Source organism: Hipposideros armiger, unplaced genomic scaffold (genome assembly GCF_001890085.2).
Source record: "Hipposideros armiger isolate ML-2016 unplaced genomic scaffold, ASM189008v1 scaffold_1093, whole genome shotgun sequence".
Classification (NCBI taxonomy): Eukaryota; Metazoa; Chordata; class Mammalia; order Chiroptera; family Hipposideridae; genus Hipposideros; species Hipposideros armiger.
The window spans coordinates 6,326-28,104 of record NW_017732443.1 but is presented as its reverse complement, the minus strand read 5'-3'; the positions used below and the strand labels follow the sequence as shown (position 1 = coordinate 28,104).

General features: G+C 47.0%; 1 protein-coding gene across 1 annotated transcript in view; it reads right to left on the bottom strand.

Moving 5' to 3' along the window:
* Positions 1-1,647: 1,647 nt before the first annotated feature.
* The window catches only part of LOC109376290 (zinc finger protein DZIP1L-like), a gene marked incomplete at its 5' end in the record, with an annotated part of 25,955 nt that continues 5,823 nt past the window's right edge, over positions 1,648-21,779 (bottom strand). Inside the window, 10 exons of the mRNA XM_019632165.1 lie at positions 1,648-2,585; positions 4,393-4,532; positions 7,104-7,285; positions 7,723-7,939; positions 11,302-11,494; positions 12,747-12,880; positions 14,193-14,246; positions 15,344-15,374; positions 17,412-17,552; positions 18,760-18,822. Of these exons, the coding sequence (XP_019487710.1) occupies positions 2,424-2,585; positions 4,393-4,532; positions 7,104-7,285; positions 7,723-7,939; positions 11,302-11,494; positions 12,747-12,880; positions 14,193-14,246; positions 15,344-15,374; positions 17,412-17,552; positions 18,760-18,822 (1,317 nt within the window). The remainder of the gene's footprint in view (positions 2,586-4,392; positions 4,533-7,103; positions 7,286-7,722; positions 7,940-11,301; positions 11,495-12,746; positions 12,881-14,192; positions 14,247-15,343; positions 15,375-17,411; positions 17,553-18,759; positions 18,823-21,779) is intronic.

Sequence of the window (21,779 nt, the reverse complement as noted above, 5' to 3'; positions counted from 1 at the left end):
AACTAATATGTTAGTCCCCAAAGTAGATAGAAAAACACATTTGGAATCATATAACTTAATAATCAACATTCAGGAACAGAGTCATTCTCTCTAGTAATTATCACCAGTGTGTATGTGCATATGCAAACACACGTGCACACACGTCTATTGCACTTAGGTTCCCCCTGAGAGCAGAGCCTGGGGCAAGGACCTGGAAACAGGTTAATTTATGTCAAAGGTGCTCCCAAGAAGCAGATGTGAGAAAGTGAGAAAAATTAAACAGGAGGAAGAAAGGCCAATAAAGGGTGCATTAATGAGTAGTAACTGCTGCACGCAACTGGGATTCACTCCCACTGGGGACTCTCTGTGAAACTGCGGAATAAATCACTATTGAACCCCCAAAGCACAGGAAAGCTGGAACAATTACTCACCAGTTACTCCCACCCCACCTTGGTTGTGGGCCCTGGTAGTGTCAGCTTGCCTGCTCTCCCAGGTAGTACCTGCAAGAAGACTGTGCAGCCTCCCACAGCGGCAGAGACAGCCCTGAGGACAAAATGGTAGAGGCTCCAGGGCATGTGTATAATGTGAGGACCTGGCACCCAAAGCGTGCTCAGAGCTGTGGGAAACCAGGATGTGGCCAGGGCCACCATAAGCATCTTTTACACTTCCCTTGCCCAAAACTAGTGATTAGGAAAACATGACTTTATTGGCAGAATCCTGAGAGGGGGATGAACGCCACCACTCAGCACTCACTGACCCTCCTCACAAAGCCACTGAGATTCCATCAGACACAGTCTTAGCTGCTCAAAGGTATGATACACAAAACGAATTACCCCCAGCCAGCCTGGGCTGTGCTGCCCCCAGTCCCGCATAAGGCCCTTCAAAAGCTGTGCTCTGGCCTCACTGAACAGCCTTATACCATGATACCCCAAACCGTCCCACCCGAGATCCCCTCTGCCTCTGCAATGCCTTTCTTCCCTCACTTCCCCTGGTTCCTCCTACTAGAACATCAAGCCCTATCCCAGGTGTCAGGACCACCGAAAGGTCAAAAGAAGCCCGAATAGAGACTTGGGAGGGGGACAGACCCGAAGTAGTGGGTAGAGATAGATGAAGCAAGATTGGACATGAGTTGGCTTAATAACAGTTGAAGCTGGGTGTTGGGCACGTGGGCTCATCACGCTACTCCCTCTGCTTGTGAGGTGTGAAGGTGCATGGCTGGATGTCCCTTCCGGAAAAAATTGTTGTTCAACTATGAAGAACGAAGTTGGCTGACCTCAGCTTTCAAATCAAAGTCTCACTCAGTCTGCGCCGCCCCACCAATGACAGAGCAGAATAGAGACAATAGGGCCAGCCCATTTCTGCCCAATGGGGACGCACTGGTGGGAAGCTTCTGCCCTGGAGCTCCTACTGGGTTGGCAAGATGTCAGCCCTGCATGGAGGTCTGGGGCTCCCCCTGCCCAATCCTGCTTCCTCCACCTTCACTTTTCACAGGTGTGGCTCCCCAACAAACCTCTTGCACTCCAAGCGCCATCTTGGTGACTGCATCCCAAAGGACCTAAACTGGCACAATGAAGTTGTAGGTTGTTTCACCTCCCCACCACCCCTGCTAAAGCTCCAAAAATAATGAAGAAATACCAGAGAGTTATAAACATTTTGTTATATTTAAATGTTTACATATAATAAATTAATGCTTTTCACATTTAAAAAAATACAGTGGTTACATTTAACCTAATTTTGGAAATAATATCAAAAATTAAATTTGTGGTCTTTTGGGGATATGAGACCCCAATCAAGGGTCCCTCCTTGTTCCCACCCATGAGCAAGCCCTGCCAGATATCAACTATGGGAAGGTCTCCAAGATCACCCCAGGCTGCATGGGGTGGCCCCCCTCTGCTCCCATGACACCCTAATCTCTGTCACTAGATTATTACCCCACACTTTCTGCCTCACCCACCTCTGCCTGCACCCCAGTTCAGCAGTGGAGGACCTGGCACAGAACAGGTACCTAGTAAATGACTTTGGATCAATCATTGAATGACTGAGACACATGTCCCCAAAAGGACCCCATCTAAGACACATCTCCACAGTATTCCTGCAGGTTTACAAACGCTTGAGAATAGAGACCAAGTGGCTCCTTCCAGTCGGGTGTGAACATGGAGGTGGAGAAAGGAAACTGCTCAGAGGTCCTGTTATAGCCCTTTCTTAAGCCCCAGGGTCACCCAGCCAGGCCTCCGTAACACTCTGGGGGAGGGTCCCTCCCACCCTCCCAGGCTGGAGGAGAGGAGTCAAATCCATCTTCTGTTCCACTTCTCTCCAAGGGAGAAGGCCTCTTGGTTATTGAAAAGACAAGGGGCCCAGCAGCCTCTTCTGTTGGGGTGGGACCTCAGCTGGCCCAAGCCTGGTGATAAAACTGGTCCTCCAGCCAGCCAGGCTCTGGCGTGGGATCACCAGCCAGGGACCCTGGGTTGGCCAGGGCTCCAAGCACTGGCGCCAAACTTCTCTGGGAGCTTCAAGCGAGACAAGGGCTTCGGTTTCTCTTTCTGGTCCAGGTTCTGGGGGAGATCTTCCAAGGAAGAGACCTCCAAGTCACTGTCATCATCGGAAAGCTGCAGGGAGGTAAGCAGGAGAAAAAAAGGCATTCTGACAAGGGAGAATGGGGATGTAGACGGACATGGGGACAAAACGCCGATTTGGAAGAAAGCAGGAAGATGCCGCTCCTCCTGTTCTCTCCAGGTTCCCTATCTTTGAGAACACGCTGCAGGGACATGGCAGCAGATTGATTTCACACACTCCTGAAATTCCACTGGCCAAATCAAGGCAAGCTCCTCGGAAAGAACCACGGCAGATTAGGCTGCTTTGTTTTGTCATTTAACCTTCGTCCGGGTTTTTTAATGCCCCACGTCAGTGGAGCTGGAAGGCTCCGGAGCCTTGACTTTTCTGAATTCCTGAGCTGAATGCACCAGGCGCTAAAGTGCCCTCCTCCCCTCCTCTCAGATGGCTCCTTTAGGGCCTAGTAAACACTCAGGCTGAAGGAGCATGAGGAGAGTTCCAGAGTGCCAGGAATCCTTCAGCCTGGAAAGGGTCTGGGCTGTGGCCAACTGGATTGCCCAGAGTGGGCCAAGGGCCCAGGCTACCCTGGGACCACAGCCACCGCTCCGGAACTCCTAGTGCCCCTGCCGACAGGAGGCCCTGGCCACCTGGCTTTGATAGAAGCATCCTATGTGTTTTCTCCTGGAATACAAGTCCAACCAATCAGAAACCACACAGGGCCCAAGGCAGCAAGCATGCTCTGAGCAGTTCCTCAACCTGCTTTGGGCTGTTGGTGCCCTTTCACAATGTGGGAAAAGGAAAAAAAAATTGTTTTAATTATTTAGAGTCATTACTCACAAACACACATGAGCTGTATAATAAACCAAATATATTATGTAGTAAAAATGGGGCAGGGGGCGTATGCTATTGAGAATCAAAAAGTGATTTCTCATGATTTCTGAATTTTAGTGACAGCATTTGTCATCCCAGAATGTATCAGGTTTTTTTTAGTTGAGCCATCCTGCCACCCATTGGCAGCTCAGTGGCAGCTCAGCTCGGGCCCAGAATCAAACCGGCAACCCTGTTGCTCAGAGCTCACACTCTTGAGCGAGCTCTTAACCAACTGAGCCACTCGGCCGGCCCTCAGGATGTACCTTTTTGATTGAGAAAGGAGAGAAAAGGAGTATGAAGTAACAAGGGCAATCAATGTTTCTGCCTAAAAAAGTAACAGGAATGTGGGAGTTGTTCCCTGATGAGGGAGAGAAGGGCAGTGGGGGGCGGGGGGGGGGGCTGGTAAAGGTTGGGGAGGCTGAGCATCCCAGGTTTTAACTCTGATGGCAGCTAGAGCCTGAGAGAGGCAAGGTCATCACGACTTTCTTAGTATGAGGAATGGCTGTGAATTTGAGAACAAAGGTACTAAAGACTCCCATTGCATGTTGTCCCCTAAACTGATGTGCTGTGTGATGCCAAGCCAACCCCTCCTCCCCCGCCCAGAGAAGTCTGCTCAGCACAGGGCCCTGTGTGGGGGTCCTCAAAGACAGAAGGAAGGGGAACTGTCCACTGTAGGAGGAGCCAGAGAGCAGCGGCTACAGAAAGGCAGACACGGAGCCAGGTCCAGGCTCCACTGGAGGCAGGAAATGAGAGAAACAATCCACCAAGTAGTTGCTTGTATAATGAACCAAAAGGCTTTTTACTATTAATATGGACACAAACAACAAGCATTTGAAAGTGCCTCTCTCTCCACAGTGAGGTCACTTGCAATGTCCTGCTAGTGCCAATGCTACACTCCCATCACCCTCCTGCAGGCCCCGCCCCAGGCCCCTGAAACTTGGAGCTGTCTCTGTAGGGGATTGCAGGGCAACCTCCAAGAGTCCTACACCTTACCTGAGGCTTCCTTCCTGTTGCGGCCGCCCTCTGTGGCCCGGCATTGGGTGTTAAGAACAGACTGACCCCTCCAGCAGGCTTCTTCGCAGGAACCTCCAGCTGCTTCTCGAGATTTCTGACCATTGACTGAACCAATGTTCCTGGAAGACAACCAGAGGGCAAAGTGAAGAGCATGAATGCCATGTCCTCGTGGGTCAGGTCCAGGCTCCAGTGTTGCTCGTGTGGGTAGAGGGAGTATGGAGAAGGGTCAGGAGGAAGAAGCAAGGGCAACCACAAAGAAGGGGGCAAGGAAAGAGGGAAGGCCCAGGCCAACCTGTGCTGTAGAAAAGAGGCTTTGAACATCCTGAACATGTAACTGTGCACTTAACAACCTGGCGGGGATAGAGGATTAGGAAGCTGTTCTTCCCTCTTAATCTCTGCTCAGTTGGCACATGAACTAACTGCAATACTAACATGCAGATACATCCTCCTTCAACGTCTTCACTGAGACAAGAAGAAATATCATAAATATAAATTAGCACAGGAGGACTGCAGGCCAGACACACTTTCTGCAAACTCCATGCAGGAAGGGAGCCAAGCAGTGGCATACATTAGCTTCAGACTTTTGGAGACATGGTAAATAAGGTGCATGTCCAGACCTCAGGAATGACCGAGACGTTGGGAGCTAAGCTCGGCCTTCTAGGATACAAATGTCTGAGGGCCTGAGCACACGGCTGGGGCTACAGCAGCCCTTGGCTCAATGATTCATTCAAGAAAAGTGTAAGAGCCTACTATGTACCAGGCACTGTTCCTCACTTTTCATTAATCATCTTGTCCAGGTATCTTATTTTACAACAAAGAAACTGAAACCCCTCACACAAGCAGGTAGGTAGAAAGTGACAGAGCCCAAACTGGATCTGAGGACTCCTGACTCCCGGTTCCTAGATGTTTCTAATCATTTGCTTGCCCTCCAGGCCATTGGTACTACTCCAAAGACCTGGTTCTGGTGGATTTTGATGGCTGGCAGGCTTGGAATATGCTATGGACAAGACGAAGTTATGCAGAATCCATTAAGAGCATGGACTTGCAGATTACACAGACCTGGGATAATATCCCAGAGCATCCACGTACTGACTTTGGAACTACAAAACTGGAAGTTCTATATTTTTTAACTAAGCCTGGGATAGAAAATGCAACTGAAGCCAGAAGCCACACGCCTTTCTGCTAATAGTTTTGTAAGAAAATCTTGAAAGAATGGGAGTTGACGCAATTGTTTTGAGAAGACAAATGCTCAGTATTATAACCTGTTAGATAGAAAGTGACAGATTTAATGGATGTATTCATTCCAGTTAACCATAACATTTAGCTTAAATTTCTCTAATGCCCTTGTCATCAACGAGTTGAATTTCTGTCTAAGTGTCTTTGCTGAAAAGAGCAAAAACTTTCCTGTGACCCAAAGACTGCTGAAGTAGGCTTGAGGTAGCCTGCTGTGAAGATTCATTGTCACCTTTTGAGGCTATCACCACCTTCCATCTCAAGACTGGCTGGGAAGCCACAGTTTTCACTACTTTTTTGTTACAAAAACTTATGTTTGCTAGACTACATGTTACAGGAAACTGTATTTGTCAAAACGTTCATTGTAATTGAACCTCATAGTAACCACGGTAATAGTTAACAGGGTGACCACAGCCCCTTGATCTGGTGCTAATGAACTCAAGCAGCATACTTTACGTAGACTGCGCCTATTCTTAATATTAGGAAAATGGCTAACGGCAGTTCTTTCTGGGAAAAAATTATTTCACAAATAAAAACAAACAAACAAACAATAACTCCAACACATTAACTTCAAAAACATAACACAGAATCAATTTTCCATGATGTTAGTTCTGCGATCTTGAACAAGTCACTTAAGGTCTCGGAGGCTTAGTTTTGACATCTGTGACAAAGTGTGTGGTTATGCAGATGCCTTACCTCACAGGTGGTGTGAGGGAATTCCTGCTGTCCCTCCAGGTTGGCCAAGCATAGAAGGAACACCTCTCAGTGTCTCTCCACGCCTTCTTACCCTCTCCTACCCACAGAATTAACCAAGGAGAAGGACTGCAACATCCCTGGGCTATGCTTCAGCTGGGACAGGACCAGGATTGCTGACTTCATTTTTCTCTCTGACCCTCTACCCGCACCAGTGACTGGGTTTGAAAAGCAGCTCGATTGTCCCCACAGCTGCCTGTTTTAACCCACTCAGAGTCCTCTTTGCTGATCCAGCCCCAAGTACAAATATGGTCAGGATCTGGATTTGGGGAGGCAGAGGATGCAGGGGTCCCCATTTTGGCCTCAGGAGCCAATCCAGCTCTAACAGGAAGCCGATGCCTTAGGCATTACTGGGCCCTGTCACCATGAACAGAGCAATGCTTTGATCTCAGTGTATCTGGCCACCATGTTTATTCTCTACTGGAAAGAACCTAGAGGAGGAAAGGGGTGAGTGGGCCCCCCTCAACCTCCAACAGCTAGACAATTCAGTAACAAAACCAGGGGCAAAATAAACCTCACTCAAATTCTATCTTGCTCCTGATATATCTTCCATCCCAGGAAAATATCTGATGGGAAGGAAGATCTTTCTCTCCAAGTCTAAGTCACAAGTTGCCAAATCAGAAAACCCAAAGAAAAGGGTGTTTCCAGGACAGAGAGAAATCTGGGCTGGGGAAGGGCTAGCCCAGTGTTTGCAGACCACTCACCTGAGGAAGCCAGCCCACCTGAGCCCTTGCCAGAGGACGGGGTGCTTGCCTCCGAGGTCTCAGTATCAGACCAGTCCTCAGGCCCGGGCCCCATCCTGGAAGGAACTTGTGAGGGCTGGAGAGATGCACGCTGCCCAGAAACTCCCTCTGAGTCCTCTTCAGAACTGAATGGGGGCGTACTGCTGAGGAGGAGAAAAAAATGAGGGATGTGTGGGCCAGAAGAAAAACTATAAAAGTCACACTTCACCACTTGCAAGCATGTTTGGTTTGCCAGAGCTGGCCCTGCTCCCTCCCTGGGCCCAGGAAACAGCCAGGCATAATCCCGGAACGTAGCAGCCGCGCCAGCTCCTTCCTTAGGAAAGGAGGACCCAGTCCTCCAGTGGGGCATCTGGGGCGTGAGGAAGAGATGAGTAAGGGGAACACAAGTTGTCTCACCTGGGAGAAAGGGTCCCAGTCTCTTCTTGGGAGCTAGGGTTGGACCCTACCTAAGACCCCTACTGTTCACTTCTGTCTCTGCCCCTTGTATGTCTGCAGAAGACTGAGGGGAGCCCAGAATAGGACTGCCTGAGGCTGGGGGCCACACCACAAACCCAGTGAGAATACAGAGTCTAGGGCTCACCTTAGCCCAGGCCCTGGGGAAGCAGAGGTGCCGGAGGGTCCATGCGCTGTGAGGTGTGGAGTAGGGATGGGCACCTGGGCCAGACCAGGGCCATGGCTGCCGTGGCGCTGAAGAGTTGTCACAGGTGGCTCTGCCAGCTTGGATGGCGATGCCACATGCAGGGTCCTGGCCTTTGCCTGGACCTCTTTGGTGACCAAAGGGTTCTGCTGGCTTTTGGCTAGAAACACAGATAGGAATGAGTTTCAGAGGGTATCCATTTGAGCCCTTAAGCCTAAGAGAATACCGAATAAGGCTCCAACACACTGGAAACGGACACATCACTCTGTTGCAATATACTATGATAACCACAGCAGATTTAATAATTTCCCCCATCCCTGGTACCTCACTACTGGCTGGACTCAGGGTTGGGACCCACCGTTTTATCAGAGACCAGGAGAGCAGCTGGTATTCCAGGGTCATGTTGTCATTCCAGGAGACGGAAAGGAGGCAGCAGTTCGGAAGAGGAGCCCAATATGACTGCAGACCACGCCCCTACACACACCCCACCCCCATCCAGCTCAGTCTTAGAAGCGGACCTCTCCAAAGCTACCTACCCTCTCGTATCTACCCAAGCTGCAGCCGCTTGAGTGCCGACAGCCTTGCAGGAAGACCCTATTGCCACCAGAGGTCGCCCAAGTACCACATGGGCCACTAAGATCCACATACAACCTCCTACCAGGCCTGTGGCGAGTGGTAAAGCCAGGACATTAGACACAGCCCTCCATTTTCCAAATTGCATCAAGGCCCCTTGTGGGGAGATGAATTCAAGATCAGCATTTTTTTTTTATGGAAAGAGGAGAGAAAATGCATCTCAGGGAGTTGGAGTAAGTACTGTTCCATGAAACTCTTACATATGTGGACCAAGTAACAGTACAAAATAAGTTTCGTACTGTAGTTCAAGGTCAAATGTTTGAAATACACTGATCTCAGAGAATGCTTTTACTTAGAAGTGGACCTTCTAGGAAAGCATAAACTGAAAAGAAGGGGAAGGCAAACTTGCTAAGGGAAAATAATACCAATAAAAGCTACAGTTACTGGGCAGACACCAAGCCCAGCATTTAACAGACTTCCTTTTAGCCCCAGACACCTTCAGAGAGTAGTTTTCCTTACTTTACAGAGGCCTCCAGAGATTCAGGGACTAGATCACGGACCACAATTCCGTGGAAGTAAGTGGTGGATGCAAACACAGGTTGTCAGTCACCCCAAATCTAGGGTTCTTGCCACTGCCTTTCTACATCCTGCAGCTTTGCTCCAAAACAAAAGAGGCACAGACTGAGGAGAAACGGGTCTGAGGTGAGCATTCACACAGAAGTGGAAGGAGAGTCTACAAAGTGCTGTGAAAACACAGTGTCGTCTCACAGTGACATGCCCTGGAGAAGGCAGGACCCTAAAACCAGGGAGGCTCTCACTCCTGTCTTTCGGACTATAGGAGTGAGGGCTGGAGGGGACAGTGGCACCTGGAGGAGCAAGACACCTTTCTCTTCTCTTAGAAAGGGGACTGAGAGGGGCCCTCCATTCAACTTCCTTCACCGCCTACCCCCTCTCTTCTCCAAGCTCCCACCACCCTGTGCTTAGCTCCATCTCATCACCTAGTCCTGATTGGCTTCCCAGCTAAGGTGGCAGGTCCTGGCACAGAGAAACCTCAGTAAATACTGTGCTAAATGAATCAATGAATGAATGAACACTTGAGGCAGAGAGCTAGGAACTGAAATTGAAGTATGAAAGGCAGGTTAGCCACCAGGACAAATACCCTTCTCTCTGAGATTTCGGTGCAAGACTAAGAATTGTCCTTTCCTTAGAGATTTTAAGTCCAGGAGTTTAAACTGAATAGGACAGTTTCCCATATTTTTGACACAATATTCTCAAACCAACTGTTCTGCTATCTACTTAGCATTTTTATATAAAATGATACCACTTTTAGGGCCGGCCGAGTGGCTTAGTTGGTTAAGAGTTAGCTTCAGAGAGCGAGTTCTGAGCAACAGGGCCACTGGTTCAATTCCCACATGGGCCAGTGACGCTGCGCCTGAGCTGAGCTGTCGCTGAGCTACCAACAGGTGGCAGGATGGCTCAACTGGTGTAACAACAAGACTGCCTGTTTGATGGTGGGCTACACCCACCTGCAACTAAGGCTGAACTCGGCACCTTGAGCTGAGCTGCCGCCCAGATGGCTCAGTGGATAGAGCGTGCGCTCTTAACAACAAGGCAGCTGGTTCGACTCCCACAAGGGATGGTGGCTACCCCCACCTGCAACTAAGATTGAACATAGCACCTTGAGCTTAGGGGCCATGAGCTGCTGGCAGGCAGCCAGGCGGCGACTGGCGCCCTCCACAACAAAGACTAAAGAAAAACAACTTGGCTGGTCCCCTTCCCCAATTCCCCAACACTGTTCCCCTCCCCCAATTCCCCAATAAAATCTTTTAAATAAATAAATAAATAAAATGATACCACTTTTAAACACAAAATACCCACTTTATACTTGTCCAAGTAATAATTTCCATGAGCTCATGGGGTTACGTTAGTAATATTTTTCTAATGCACATGAAGAAAAATAAAGATTAAATTTTTAAGTTATTCATCCATGTACCAACTAAAATCATCTCTCGAGATATGTGGCCCACACTCTGGGAAATTCCTGTGCATGAAGAGCTCAGGATGGGTCTGCCTGGACACAAGGAGGTGGCAGAAGTGACCTCCCTCTGACTGAGGAGACAAAGTTAAAGGAGCTGGGGCATCACCCTGCATGAGAGACCCAGGCCCACTAAAACCACCCACCCAGAGCTTCCCATTACAGCAGCCCAGTGGATCTGAGAATCCTCTAGAAAAGGGTGGGGGTGCAAACCTAGAAACACAAGTTCCCTTGCTCCCTAAGCTGATTGGGGACAGAGACTGGAGGGTCCTTGCCCATATACTTTAATCCTCCATAAGAATCACAGGGCCTTTTCTTGTCATGACCACCAGGAACAAAGCAGCAGCCATGACCCCCTGCAAGAAACAAGTCTGAGTTCCGAGGAATTGGCTGCAGGTAGAGTTGGCACCACCTCCCACACCCTCCCACTGCTTCAGAGCAGAGTTTTCATTTGATTGATATTTGCCTCTGCCTATAGCCTCCGTGCTCCCAGGCCTTGGGCCTTCTCCCAGCACTGACATGCCTGGTTTGTAGAGCCAGAAACTGAATCGGCTGCTCTCTGTAGGAGCAAAGTTCAACTTCTGGTAAAAGCAAGTAAGGCAGGGCAGAGTTAAGCTGCTGAGAGAGGAGCAAGTCTGAGCAGGAAGAGCTCAGGCTGGTTGCAAGCTCCAGGTCTAGATCTTCTCTGCTTCCCTGAGAGACCCTGGGGCCCACATATCTACCCACCCTATCTCACCCAGACTCTGTTTCCCCAACAGAAGACTTTCAGACTCAGTCACCTATAGGGACCCACCATCTCACCCTTCAGAGCCATGCTCCCATGATGGCAGGGATTACATCCTCCTCTTGTGCAAAAAAAAGCCCCAGCCCTCCTGGGTCACAGCCCCTCTGAGCAAGCCCTCTTATCACCTTACCTGGAGCCTTGCTATCTGGCTGGGACACCGTGGCCCCATTTCTCTGTTTCTCCTTCACTCTGCTGGTGGCTTCCTTGATGAGCTTTTTCCTCAGGCTCAGAAATTCAGAAAACCTCCCTGCCTTCCGCTCCCTCTGAGTTCTCAGGAGGGACTCCAGGTGTCTGAGAGTCTGCACAGGGATTCCCTTTACATCCTAGAAGAGACAAGACATTCTCCTCTGGAGACAGGGGCTCCCCTTCTTCTCCTCCCCCTAAGCCTCTAAGCCTGCTGCCAGCCTGGGAGCCACTGTGATCAGCGCCGGGTGCTTTCTGAGAGAGGGTGAGAGGAGTATCAGGGCAGGGTGATCAGTGGCTTCACACACTGCTGAAAGTGTGGTGGTTTAGGGTCTGGGCGCCCTATCAAAATGTGCACAGCAAGATAATACAAAGGGGCTGCATATAATGCCACCGACATCACAGCATACGGGGCTTAGACGGGACATGCCTCTCCACCACCTGACTGAATCTTAGGATGGGAGACCATGACTTGCTCCTTTTTGTACCCAGGCACTATCGTTATGTCAGACACATTGTCCTTCAAGGATAACAATGTTTTTTAAAAACCACTACAAAAAAACAAATGCCAGGTACCCTTCCAAGACCTATTGGAAGTTGCTTGGGCTTTTGACATCTACCCAGGGTCCATGGGAGGGCCTTGGGAGGCATCTGAATCCAAGATGAGAATTCAAGGTTGGAAAGAACTGCTTAAGTCAAGCCTGAATATAGGGCCAAAGTTAGACTAAGCAGAGTTGAAAACAGTCAGATATTAGAGCATCCTTACTAAATTAAACCGAGGTGCCTATTTTTGTTCTACTCTTATTCTGCACAAATAGTATTTTCAATGACATGTTGCTCGGCTCCTTTAATAACATGGTGTGTTCTTATTTAATAATAGATTTCACTGATGCCTTAAATAATCTGCATGCTCTGGTTGAACATGAGCATGAGGGAGCAACAGTGTTCAAATGCTAATTTATACCAGACAGAGCTTTCGGTGCCTGCCTCACCCACAGCCCCCTGCTGAGTAGGCTTGGCCTCATGTGCCACCGATAATGAACACTTCACCCAAGGGACTCATCCAGAGGCAGACTGGGCCAATTAAGTGCACTTTGTCAGAAATAGAAACCCAAAGAAAATAACCAATAAGTGGACAGCACAGAGAGGACAGGACACAGGGTGGCATCTCAAGAAGCCATTGGAGGAAACAGAAAGAACTACATTGTCGCTGTGACGTGAGAGGAGAAGCTGTGTGGGTGTTTATGTTCCTAGACACCAAAGGTGCCCCAGTTGGAACAAATAAGATAAAGAAGCTTACAACGTAAAGAACAATCAATCATTTGTCCGTTTAAGAAAACCCTGTGTCTAAATGGTAGGTATCGGCCCTTATAACGTGGCCCCGGAACTTACTCTCTTTATCCCCATGCTTTCCAGTTTCTCTTTCAGGGTGTCCTCCAGGACTGGCCTGAACTGCTTCAGCAAGGTGGGGTTTCGCCTCAGAGCTTCCAGCACCTTCTGCTGTCTAACTTGTGAGTCCTCCAGCTCTGCAGCACAAGACAATCACCAAGGTCAGCTTGAGCACCCGAAACCTCCATGCCCAAAGCCCCACTGCCCCCACCTGGCCTTCACTTGTTCTCCAGCCTGGCCAGTGATCCTGGTCTACAGCCTGCAAGCTCGGAGCCAATGTGCCCATCCCTGGGTCAGAAGTTGGAGTGTTTCTGCTTCTGGGCACCACTGCGTTAGACCACCCCCACCTCCCATATTCAGGTTTCTCATTCCCTGCCAGTCTGGACCTCCAAGATCAGGGCTCAGCCTGCCCCAGGATGACTCGGGGCTTATGGGATTTTAACTTGCCCAGATGATTCTGATGGAGATGAGCCACAGACCATGCCTTAAGAAATATCAACCCAGATGGTAACAAAATTAGCAATTACAATAAAATGTGGTAACTGCTACAAAGGGGCCATCCAGGGTGATCCAGGGAAGCCCCCCAAAAGTGCTCTTCAGGTCCAGTGTGGGGGCCACTGTGGTGAGACCTGTACCGGTCCTTTGATTCACTCAATAGACATTTACTGACAAGTAATATGAATGTGAACAGTCCAGTGCTGGGTGCTGGATGTTGGGAAGCAGAATAAAACCCTCAAGGAGCTCACAGTTGAGGGTGGTAATTTCAATCCTGGCTGCATATTTTAATCACCCGGGTCCCCTCCCAAGCTAATTTCATCAGAGTCTTTGAGAGTGGGCCCCACACCTTAATATTTATTTTTAAAACTCCCCAGAGATCTTCTAACAAATAACCACACCTTGGAACCATTGTTCTAGAGCAGCGGTTCTCAACCTGTGGGTCGCGACCCCTTTGGGGGTCGAACGACCCTTTCACAGGGGTCACCTAAGACCATCGGAAAACAAAAAGATATTTACATTATGATTCATAACAGTAGCAAAATTACAGTTATAGAGTAGCAACGAAAATAATTTGATGGTTGGGGGTCACCACACATGAGGAACTGTATTAAGGGGTCGCGGCATCAGGAAGGTTGAGAACCGCTGTTCTAGAGCAATGGTTCTCAAAGTGTGAGCCATCGCACCGGCCCCAGCTGGTAACTTATTAGAAATTCATATTCTCAGATCCCAAGCCAACCCTACGGAACCAAAATTTCTGGAAGTGGAGCCCAGTAATCTGGGAGTGGAGAGACCTACTTCCCACTGTACACCCTTCTGCAGTCATGCCCCTGGTTCCCGTCACCCCCATACTCAAGTGGCCAGACACAGTTAAGTAGAGACAAACTAAATAACGAAGAGGGCAGCAAATATGTTTTTCTGCATTGAACACTGAGGAAGACAATGAGGCCTTACCTTCCTCGGAAGAATCCTCTTCTGTGTCCACAGCCTTGGGGCCCTCACGGATCCCTGAGGAGAACAGGAACAGTCAGTGGCTCCAATGCCCTGGACCCCATCCCTGACTTAGAGAAAAGCGTGGGACACCCTGTGAGTGCCAGCCAGAAAGAGTAAGCTCTCCAGTCATCTCTTTACCAGAGAGAGGCAGGATGGAGCAGTGGTCAAAGACACTGAAGACAGAAAGATCAGAGTCCACATTGCAGCTCTGACCTTCACTAACTGTGCATGACATGGCAAGTCCTTGAACTTCTCTAAGCCTCCATCTCCTCATCTACAAAATAAGGATAATAATACCCACCCCACATTAAATCACTAGCACAGTATAATGAAATAATGAATCTGAAGTGCTTTGGGAAGGGCAAGGCACACATCCCAGCCCCAGCACTGGGAAGTTCAAGGCCACAGGAATAGTGCTCCTCTGAACTGGTTGCAAGGCTGGGAAAGAAATGTCTAGCCTCAAAACAGAGAGTGGGAGATGTGTGTGTTTGCGAGAAGGATAACCACAGAGTAGGACAGGGGAGGTGGAGTGGAGTATGAGGGACCAGTTTCATAAGGGGTTGGCCAAGGTCCTCCAAGCAGGTGCAATCCCCTGTAGGTTACTGTCTGCCTTTAGACACCAGCACTTGCATTCCATTACACACTCACACACATACACACACCAGGGCTGAAGGGGAGGGAAGTGCACACTCCAGACAGGCCACATTCACATATATTTGGGCTCAACTTGCTACACAATAGGAACAATAAAAAGTAAAAGTCAATGACCTGAACCACAGAGAAGGTGAATTAGAAAGAGCCTGTTCATGAACCCTGCTCCATCAATCACTGCCTCCAAGTTCCTCACCCCTCCCCATGTCTCCACCACCCTACAGAGAAGAGCAAGCGAGGCAAGAAACCCTGCCAGCTGCACGAACACTTTCAGCACAAATGCCAGCCTGCAACCCTGTCTGTCCCAGAAGCAAAAGTCTTCTCTCCCTCCCTCGCCCAGTCGGAGAGTCTGACATCACATGTCCTCATCCTCATCCTATAAATTGACTAGTGGGGGACAGGAAAGAGAAGATCCCAAGACAACAGCCAAGACTGTTACAAACCACCCCATGCAAACTTACCCTCCACCTTCCTGAGGGACATGGTCTGGATCTGCAAAGATGTGGAATAGAGCAGATTACTGCCAGCAGGGAACTCTGCTCTGAGCACTGGGTCTGCCTAGCACCATGAAGAAGGGACAGCCACAATTTCCATGCCACCCCATGGAAGGAGCTCTGGGAAATGGGAGGAGCTCAGAGTACACCACCCCAAACCCCCAACGCATCTCCTGCCATCCATATTTGAGAGGGATGGCACCAGGTTAAATGGCAGCAACCAGGATGGCACCATGCTCCATTTTCCCATAGTGGGGAGATAAGAATGCCCCCTCTTCAGAGACGGACTAGGGTTCGAAAGGCAGGAGCCCTATGGAAACAGACAGGCACAGTCAGTACTATTGGTACAATTGGTGGAAAACAGCCAGGCAAGGTAGGGGTCCCTCCTGCAATGTGCTCATCTGAGCTGAGTGCCCCCTAGGAGGAAGGAGGCATGAGGTGAACAGTCACCAAACTGTCTGCTCAACCCCCCTTTTCCAGGAAGTGACTCTTCTTCCTCCTTCCACATGGTTGCAAACAAGGCAGCCACATGTGACAATGTGAACCCATGCCACCGCCATAACTGACTGTCTAGGTCTGGGCAGAGAATTCTGGACTGGTAATGTGTGAAGTCAAGAGCTTACAGCAGCCAACTGGTTTGGGTTTTGGTTTTCTTGGGTTGTTTATGTATTTGTTTATTTGTTCTGCCACATGGAAAAGAGAAATGGAAGCTGATCTTCAGAGCTAAAAGCAAAAAATTGAAGCAGATATAAAGAAAGGGACAGAGATGCACAGCAGAGGAAAACTCCTGACCATATTCATGTCTCCAATTCCAGTTTATTCTCAGGCTCAGCTGCTCTCCTGCCTTGAGCTCTGTGGGACACCCTACCTACCCTTATGACAAATTCCCTCTTCTGCTTAAGTTTGAGTTGTTTTTTAGTACCTTTTATTTCTTCCTTTGCCTAGCTCTATTCTAGAGACTATAAAAACAAATTATTTACTTCCTAGGCTTCCTTGCAACTATGGCTACCAATGTGATATAGCTTTGACCAATAAAATATAAGCAGAAGTCTTAGAAGGGGGTCTTTTCATCAACTTCTTCCATTAAATATCGCTGTGATGGTTAGGGCTATGGCAGCCATCTTGCAACTATGAGAGTCAAGCATGAGAATAAAAACTAAACATACAGAAGATGATAAAAAGGAAAACAGAGTCTGAATTTCCAATGGCATAATTTTGCTGCAAAACCAAGGCCAGCAATGATGACCTCTTTGGATGTTACAATAAAAATAAACCCCTATTAATCTATTCTGATATGTTTAGCCAATGGGTTCCTAACTGAAACATTTACAAACAAGAGTTCTGGGTAACATAAGGAAGAAACCTCCAGACTGGACCTGTCTGGCCACAGCAATGAAGAGCTAAGTGTTTTGAGGGGCGAACAGTGAAAAGAAAAGCAGCAGAGGAGTGGGCAAGATAAGCTGACTGGGTGAAGTACGGCTAGGAGAACAGAAATGCACAAACAGCACGAGTGCAGGTGCAGAAAGAGTGGACTAGATAGTGACAGTGGGTGCTCAGCCCAGGGAAGCTGTGTGGAGGGTGGTGTTGGAACCAAGGACCTGAGGCCACAGGAGGGGCCCAGCCAGGGAAAGACATACTTCCCCACAGACCTGGGGCTCAGAAGTAGGGAGCTGAGCCTGGGCTGGGCAGAGAATTATCCGCAGTAGGTGAAGAGTCACAGGGGCTCTTGAAGGGCAGTCATGAGGCTTAAATGAAGCAAAAAGCAAAGTATCTACCAGGTGCTGGCAGTTAGTATGGTCTCTGATATTAGTGAACCCATCTGCCGGCAGCCGTAAGGATGACAGGCACATCTCCAGCCTGGAGGCAGGCGGGCTGCATCCTCACCACTTTGTGCCCCTCAAGCCTGGGGACTCTTTGCTCTCCTTAAAGAACCTAACTAATGAAACGAATGCTGATGAGTCCTGAAGAATCTAAGGAGATCCTCGCAGGGAAGTGGCCCAGGGGCACCAGAGGCTGGAAGAAGGAACAGACCTACCATCTCCTCCTGGGAGGCGATGAGCCTGGCTTGTTCCTGCAGCTGGGTGTGGAGGGCATGGATCTGGCGCTGGGACTGGGCAGCTGCTGTCCTCTGGTCTTGAGACAGGGAAGCCTGGAGCCTTTCGTTCTCCTCCTGCAGCTGGTGGGCACACAGGATGGTGGTTTGGTCAAATGTTGAAGGGACCTCTGAGTACCCAGTGTCTCTGAGGCCTGAACCTATAGGCAAATGCTAGTCGGGGTTTCACCTGAAGCACGGTGGAGGGTTTCCAGACCTGGGCGGGTGGCTTTCTAACAAGACTGACTACTTTCCAGCTGTGCCTGAGGAGAAGTGAGAATTGAATGCAGGCCCCTAAGATCAGGGCAAAAGGGCCTCTGTCAGGTGTGGCCACCCACTGAGACAGTCAGGTAAGAAGAGGTCATTCAAAAATCATCAAATGGATGTTTTCAGGTGAAAACAAAAGGTAAAGAAAATGTGGAAACACGCTACCTCTGGTATAAGAGCAGAGAGAAAATGAGACTATTTATATTTGCATAAAGAAACTCTAGAAAAATATGCAAGAAAACAATAAAAGTGGTCACCTGTATGTGTGTGTGGGTGGGGTGGGGGTTGGGAACAGGAAGCTGAAGATGGAGTGGAAGTGAGACTTTACTCAGTGTACCTTCCTATATTTCTTCTGTTTTTGGAATGAATTTGTATGTATTTTCCCATTTCAAAATGTTTAAAATAAAACCATCAGAAGGGGTTACTGGAGTGGGGTGGCTACTGTGTGTCCAGCTCTGATCTAAGCACTTTCATCTTCTGAGCTCTCTGCAGGCACAACCTGGGACTCTTGTTAACTGGCTTCCTCTTCAACTTGCCTCCTCCTCAGGGGCATTTTTATAGAAGCTGTTTTCTCTGCCCTGAGGCCTGCTACTCTCTATTCGCTGGTCTCAGTATCTGAGCCCTTCCACTGGGGCTCCTCCTGAACCATCACTGAAGTTCACAGCCATCTAGTTCTCTCCTGGGTGAGATTTTAAAGAAGGACCCAAACACAAAAAGACCAGACAATGCATCTGAGGTGTATAGCACAACCCGCCTTGGAGGACCTGAAAGGGTCACTGCTGAGAGGATCACAGAGTAAAAGATGTGTTAGATTCAGAAGAGAAAACCTGACCACTGTTCCTGGCCAGGGAAGCTGCTGTCTGGGCAGCTGACTCTTCTGTGTGTGGATGAAGGTCAGCACCTAGAAACAGTATCAGCAACAAAATATCTGCCAACCAATTCAAGGTGCAGGGAAATGTGGCCTGCTGAAGGATGAGACGGGGTCACAGGAACCAAGCTCCCCAGGCCACCCAATGAGAGCTACCTCTCTTTTCTGAGCTGAGTGCTCTTCGTGCAGTTCCTTCACTTTTCTCTTCCATTCTGCTTTCTGAAAAAGATTAAGAGTTTTAATGGACCCCTCTAGAGAGTAAAATATATTCTAAAATTACAGGCATTAAAAAGCATTACCTCAAACAGAGAAGTGAAAAGAATGGAAAGCCCAGACAAAGATGGAGGAAAAACATGGACTCTTAGTTTGGGGAGTGGGGGTGAGGAGTGTGATAGATTATTGATTAATATTGTTCAAACAAGTAGCTATCTGCCAGAAAAACAAAACAAAACAAAACAAAACAAACAAAAAAAAACCAACACTGTGAAGTTGGATCCTTATTTCATATCTTAAACCAAAATAAATTCTAGGTGAGTCAAATATTTTAGCATAATAAATAAGAATTAATGACTGTCAGCAGGATGGTAAAATAGGAGGTTCCAGTTCTCAAACCACCCACAGATGAGAGCACCTTTATGGGTGCCCTGAAATCCAGCTGAGAGGTTCCAGTACCTCAGTGGAGCAAAAATTCTGAGAATAGACACATTGAAGAGAAGAACAGTTTCACTTTACCTGCATTACCCCTCCCGCAAGGCAGCACAGCTCAGTGCCAAGAAAGACACCCTCAACCCACAATTTTTCCCACAAGGGAAAGTGAGAGTGAAGCACCCAACTGCCCCAGCCTTGAGGATGCTGCCCAGGAAGCCAACTTCTGTCTCACCCCACCCAGAACTGAGGAAATCAGCATGGCTGACTCAGCTTGGGGTACTGATACACAAATTTCAACAACTGGCCACAGATCCCATTGTCTGGCTTATGGACACCAAAAAGTGTGGGAAAAAGAAAAGGTAAAAGTGTTGAGTGCTTGCATCCAATTGAAGTTAAGTCCTTATCAGCTTAAAATAAACTGCTGTAACTACAAAATGCTTTATGTAAGACTCATACTAATCACAAAGAAAAACCTGTTAACAGGTATGCAAAAGATAAAGGAATCAAAGCAAACCACTACCAAAAAATCATCAAATCATGAAGGAAAACAGCAAGAGAGAAAGAAAGGAACGAACTAACTACAAAAAACATCTGAAAACAATTAACAAAATGGCAATAGTAAGTCCTTACCTATCAACAATTACTTTAAATTTAAATGGATGAAATTCTTTAATCAACGAAAGTAGAGTGGCTAAACAGATTCTTTTTAAAAAGATCCAATTATATGCCACCTACCAGAGACTCACTTAACCTTTAGGCCAAAACTGGAGGCATGGAAAAAGATATTTCATGCAAATGGTAACCAAAAGAGAACAGGGGTGGCTGGCTATACCTATATCCAGACAAAATAGACTTTAGTCAAAAACTGTCACAAGAGACAAAGAAGATCATTATATAATGATAAGGGATCAATTCATCAAAAGGATGTAACAATTATAAAGATACAGGCACCTAACATCAAAGTATCTAAATATATAAAGCAAATACTAGCCAAACTGAGGGAGAAATAGATAGCAATACAATAATAGTAAAGGACTTCAATAGCTCACTTTCAACAATGGATATATCATCCAAGCAGAAAATCAATAAGGAAACAGCAGCCTGGAACAGCAGCACTATATTCCAAATATTCCTAAGAGACATATACAGAACATTTCATTTTAAAATAGCAGAATACACACGCTTTTCAAGTGCACAAGGAACATTCTCCAGAATAGATCATACATTAGCCCAAAAAACAAGTCTAACCAAGTTAATACTGAAATTATATCAAGTTAATCTTTTCCAATCATGATTCATTGAAACTAGAAATCAATAACAGTAGGGGAACAGGATAATTCACAAATATGTAAAAATTAAACAACACAACATGCTCCTAAATAAATAATGGGTCAAAGAAGAAAACAAACGGGAAACAAAAAAAATATCTTGAGACAAATGAAAATGGAAACACAATATACCAAAACTCATGAGAAGCAGTAAAATAAATTCTAAGAAAAATTTAGTGATAAACTTCTACTTTAAGAAAAAATATCTCAAATAAACAACCTAACCTTACAGCTCAAAGAACTAGAAAAAGAACAAACTAAGCCCAAAGTTAGCAAAAGGAAGGCAATAATAAAGATTAGAGCAGAAAGAAATGAAATAGAGAATTTAATAAAACAATAGAGAAGATTAACAAAACTACGGTTGGTTTTTTGAAAAGTAAACAAAATTGACATATCCTTAGATAGACTGAGAGAGAGAAATCTCAAATAAGTAAAATCAGAAATGAAAGTGGAGACATTACAACTGATACTGCAAAGATGCAAAGGATCACAAGAGGCTACCACGAACAATTATACACCAACAAATTGGATAATCTAGAAGTAGATGAATTCCTAGAAATATGCACTCTACCAAGAATGAATCATAAAGAAATAAAAAAATCTAAACAGACCAATAATGAATAAGGAGATTGAATAGGTAATCAAAAATCTCCCAACAAAGAAAAGTCCAGAACCATATAGCTTCATTGGTGAAGTCTACCAACATTTATTGAATGAATGATTTTTTTTCAAATTCTTATAAAAAAATTGAAAAGAACACTTCCAAACTCATTTTATGAGGCCAGCATTACTCTTATCAAAACCCAGGCAAGGATACTATCAAAGAAAACAATTACAGGCCAATATCTCTGATGAATATAGATACAATACAAGCAAACCAAATTCAACAGCACATTTAAAGGATCATACACCACGACCGAGTAGAATTCATCCCCAGGATAGAAGAATAGTTCAATATACACAAGTCAATAAATGTGATGCACCACATTAACAGAATGAAGGATAAAATCGTATGACTACCTCAATAGATATAGAAAAGCATTTGATAAAATTTAACATTCTTTCAAGAAAATACTGTCCACAAATTGGGTATGGAAGGAAAAACCACACCTCAAGATAATAAAGGCCATATATGACAAGCCCACAGCTAACATCATACTCAACAGTGAAAAGCTGACCACTTTTTTTCTAAGATCAGGA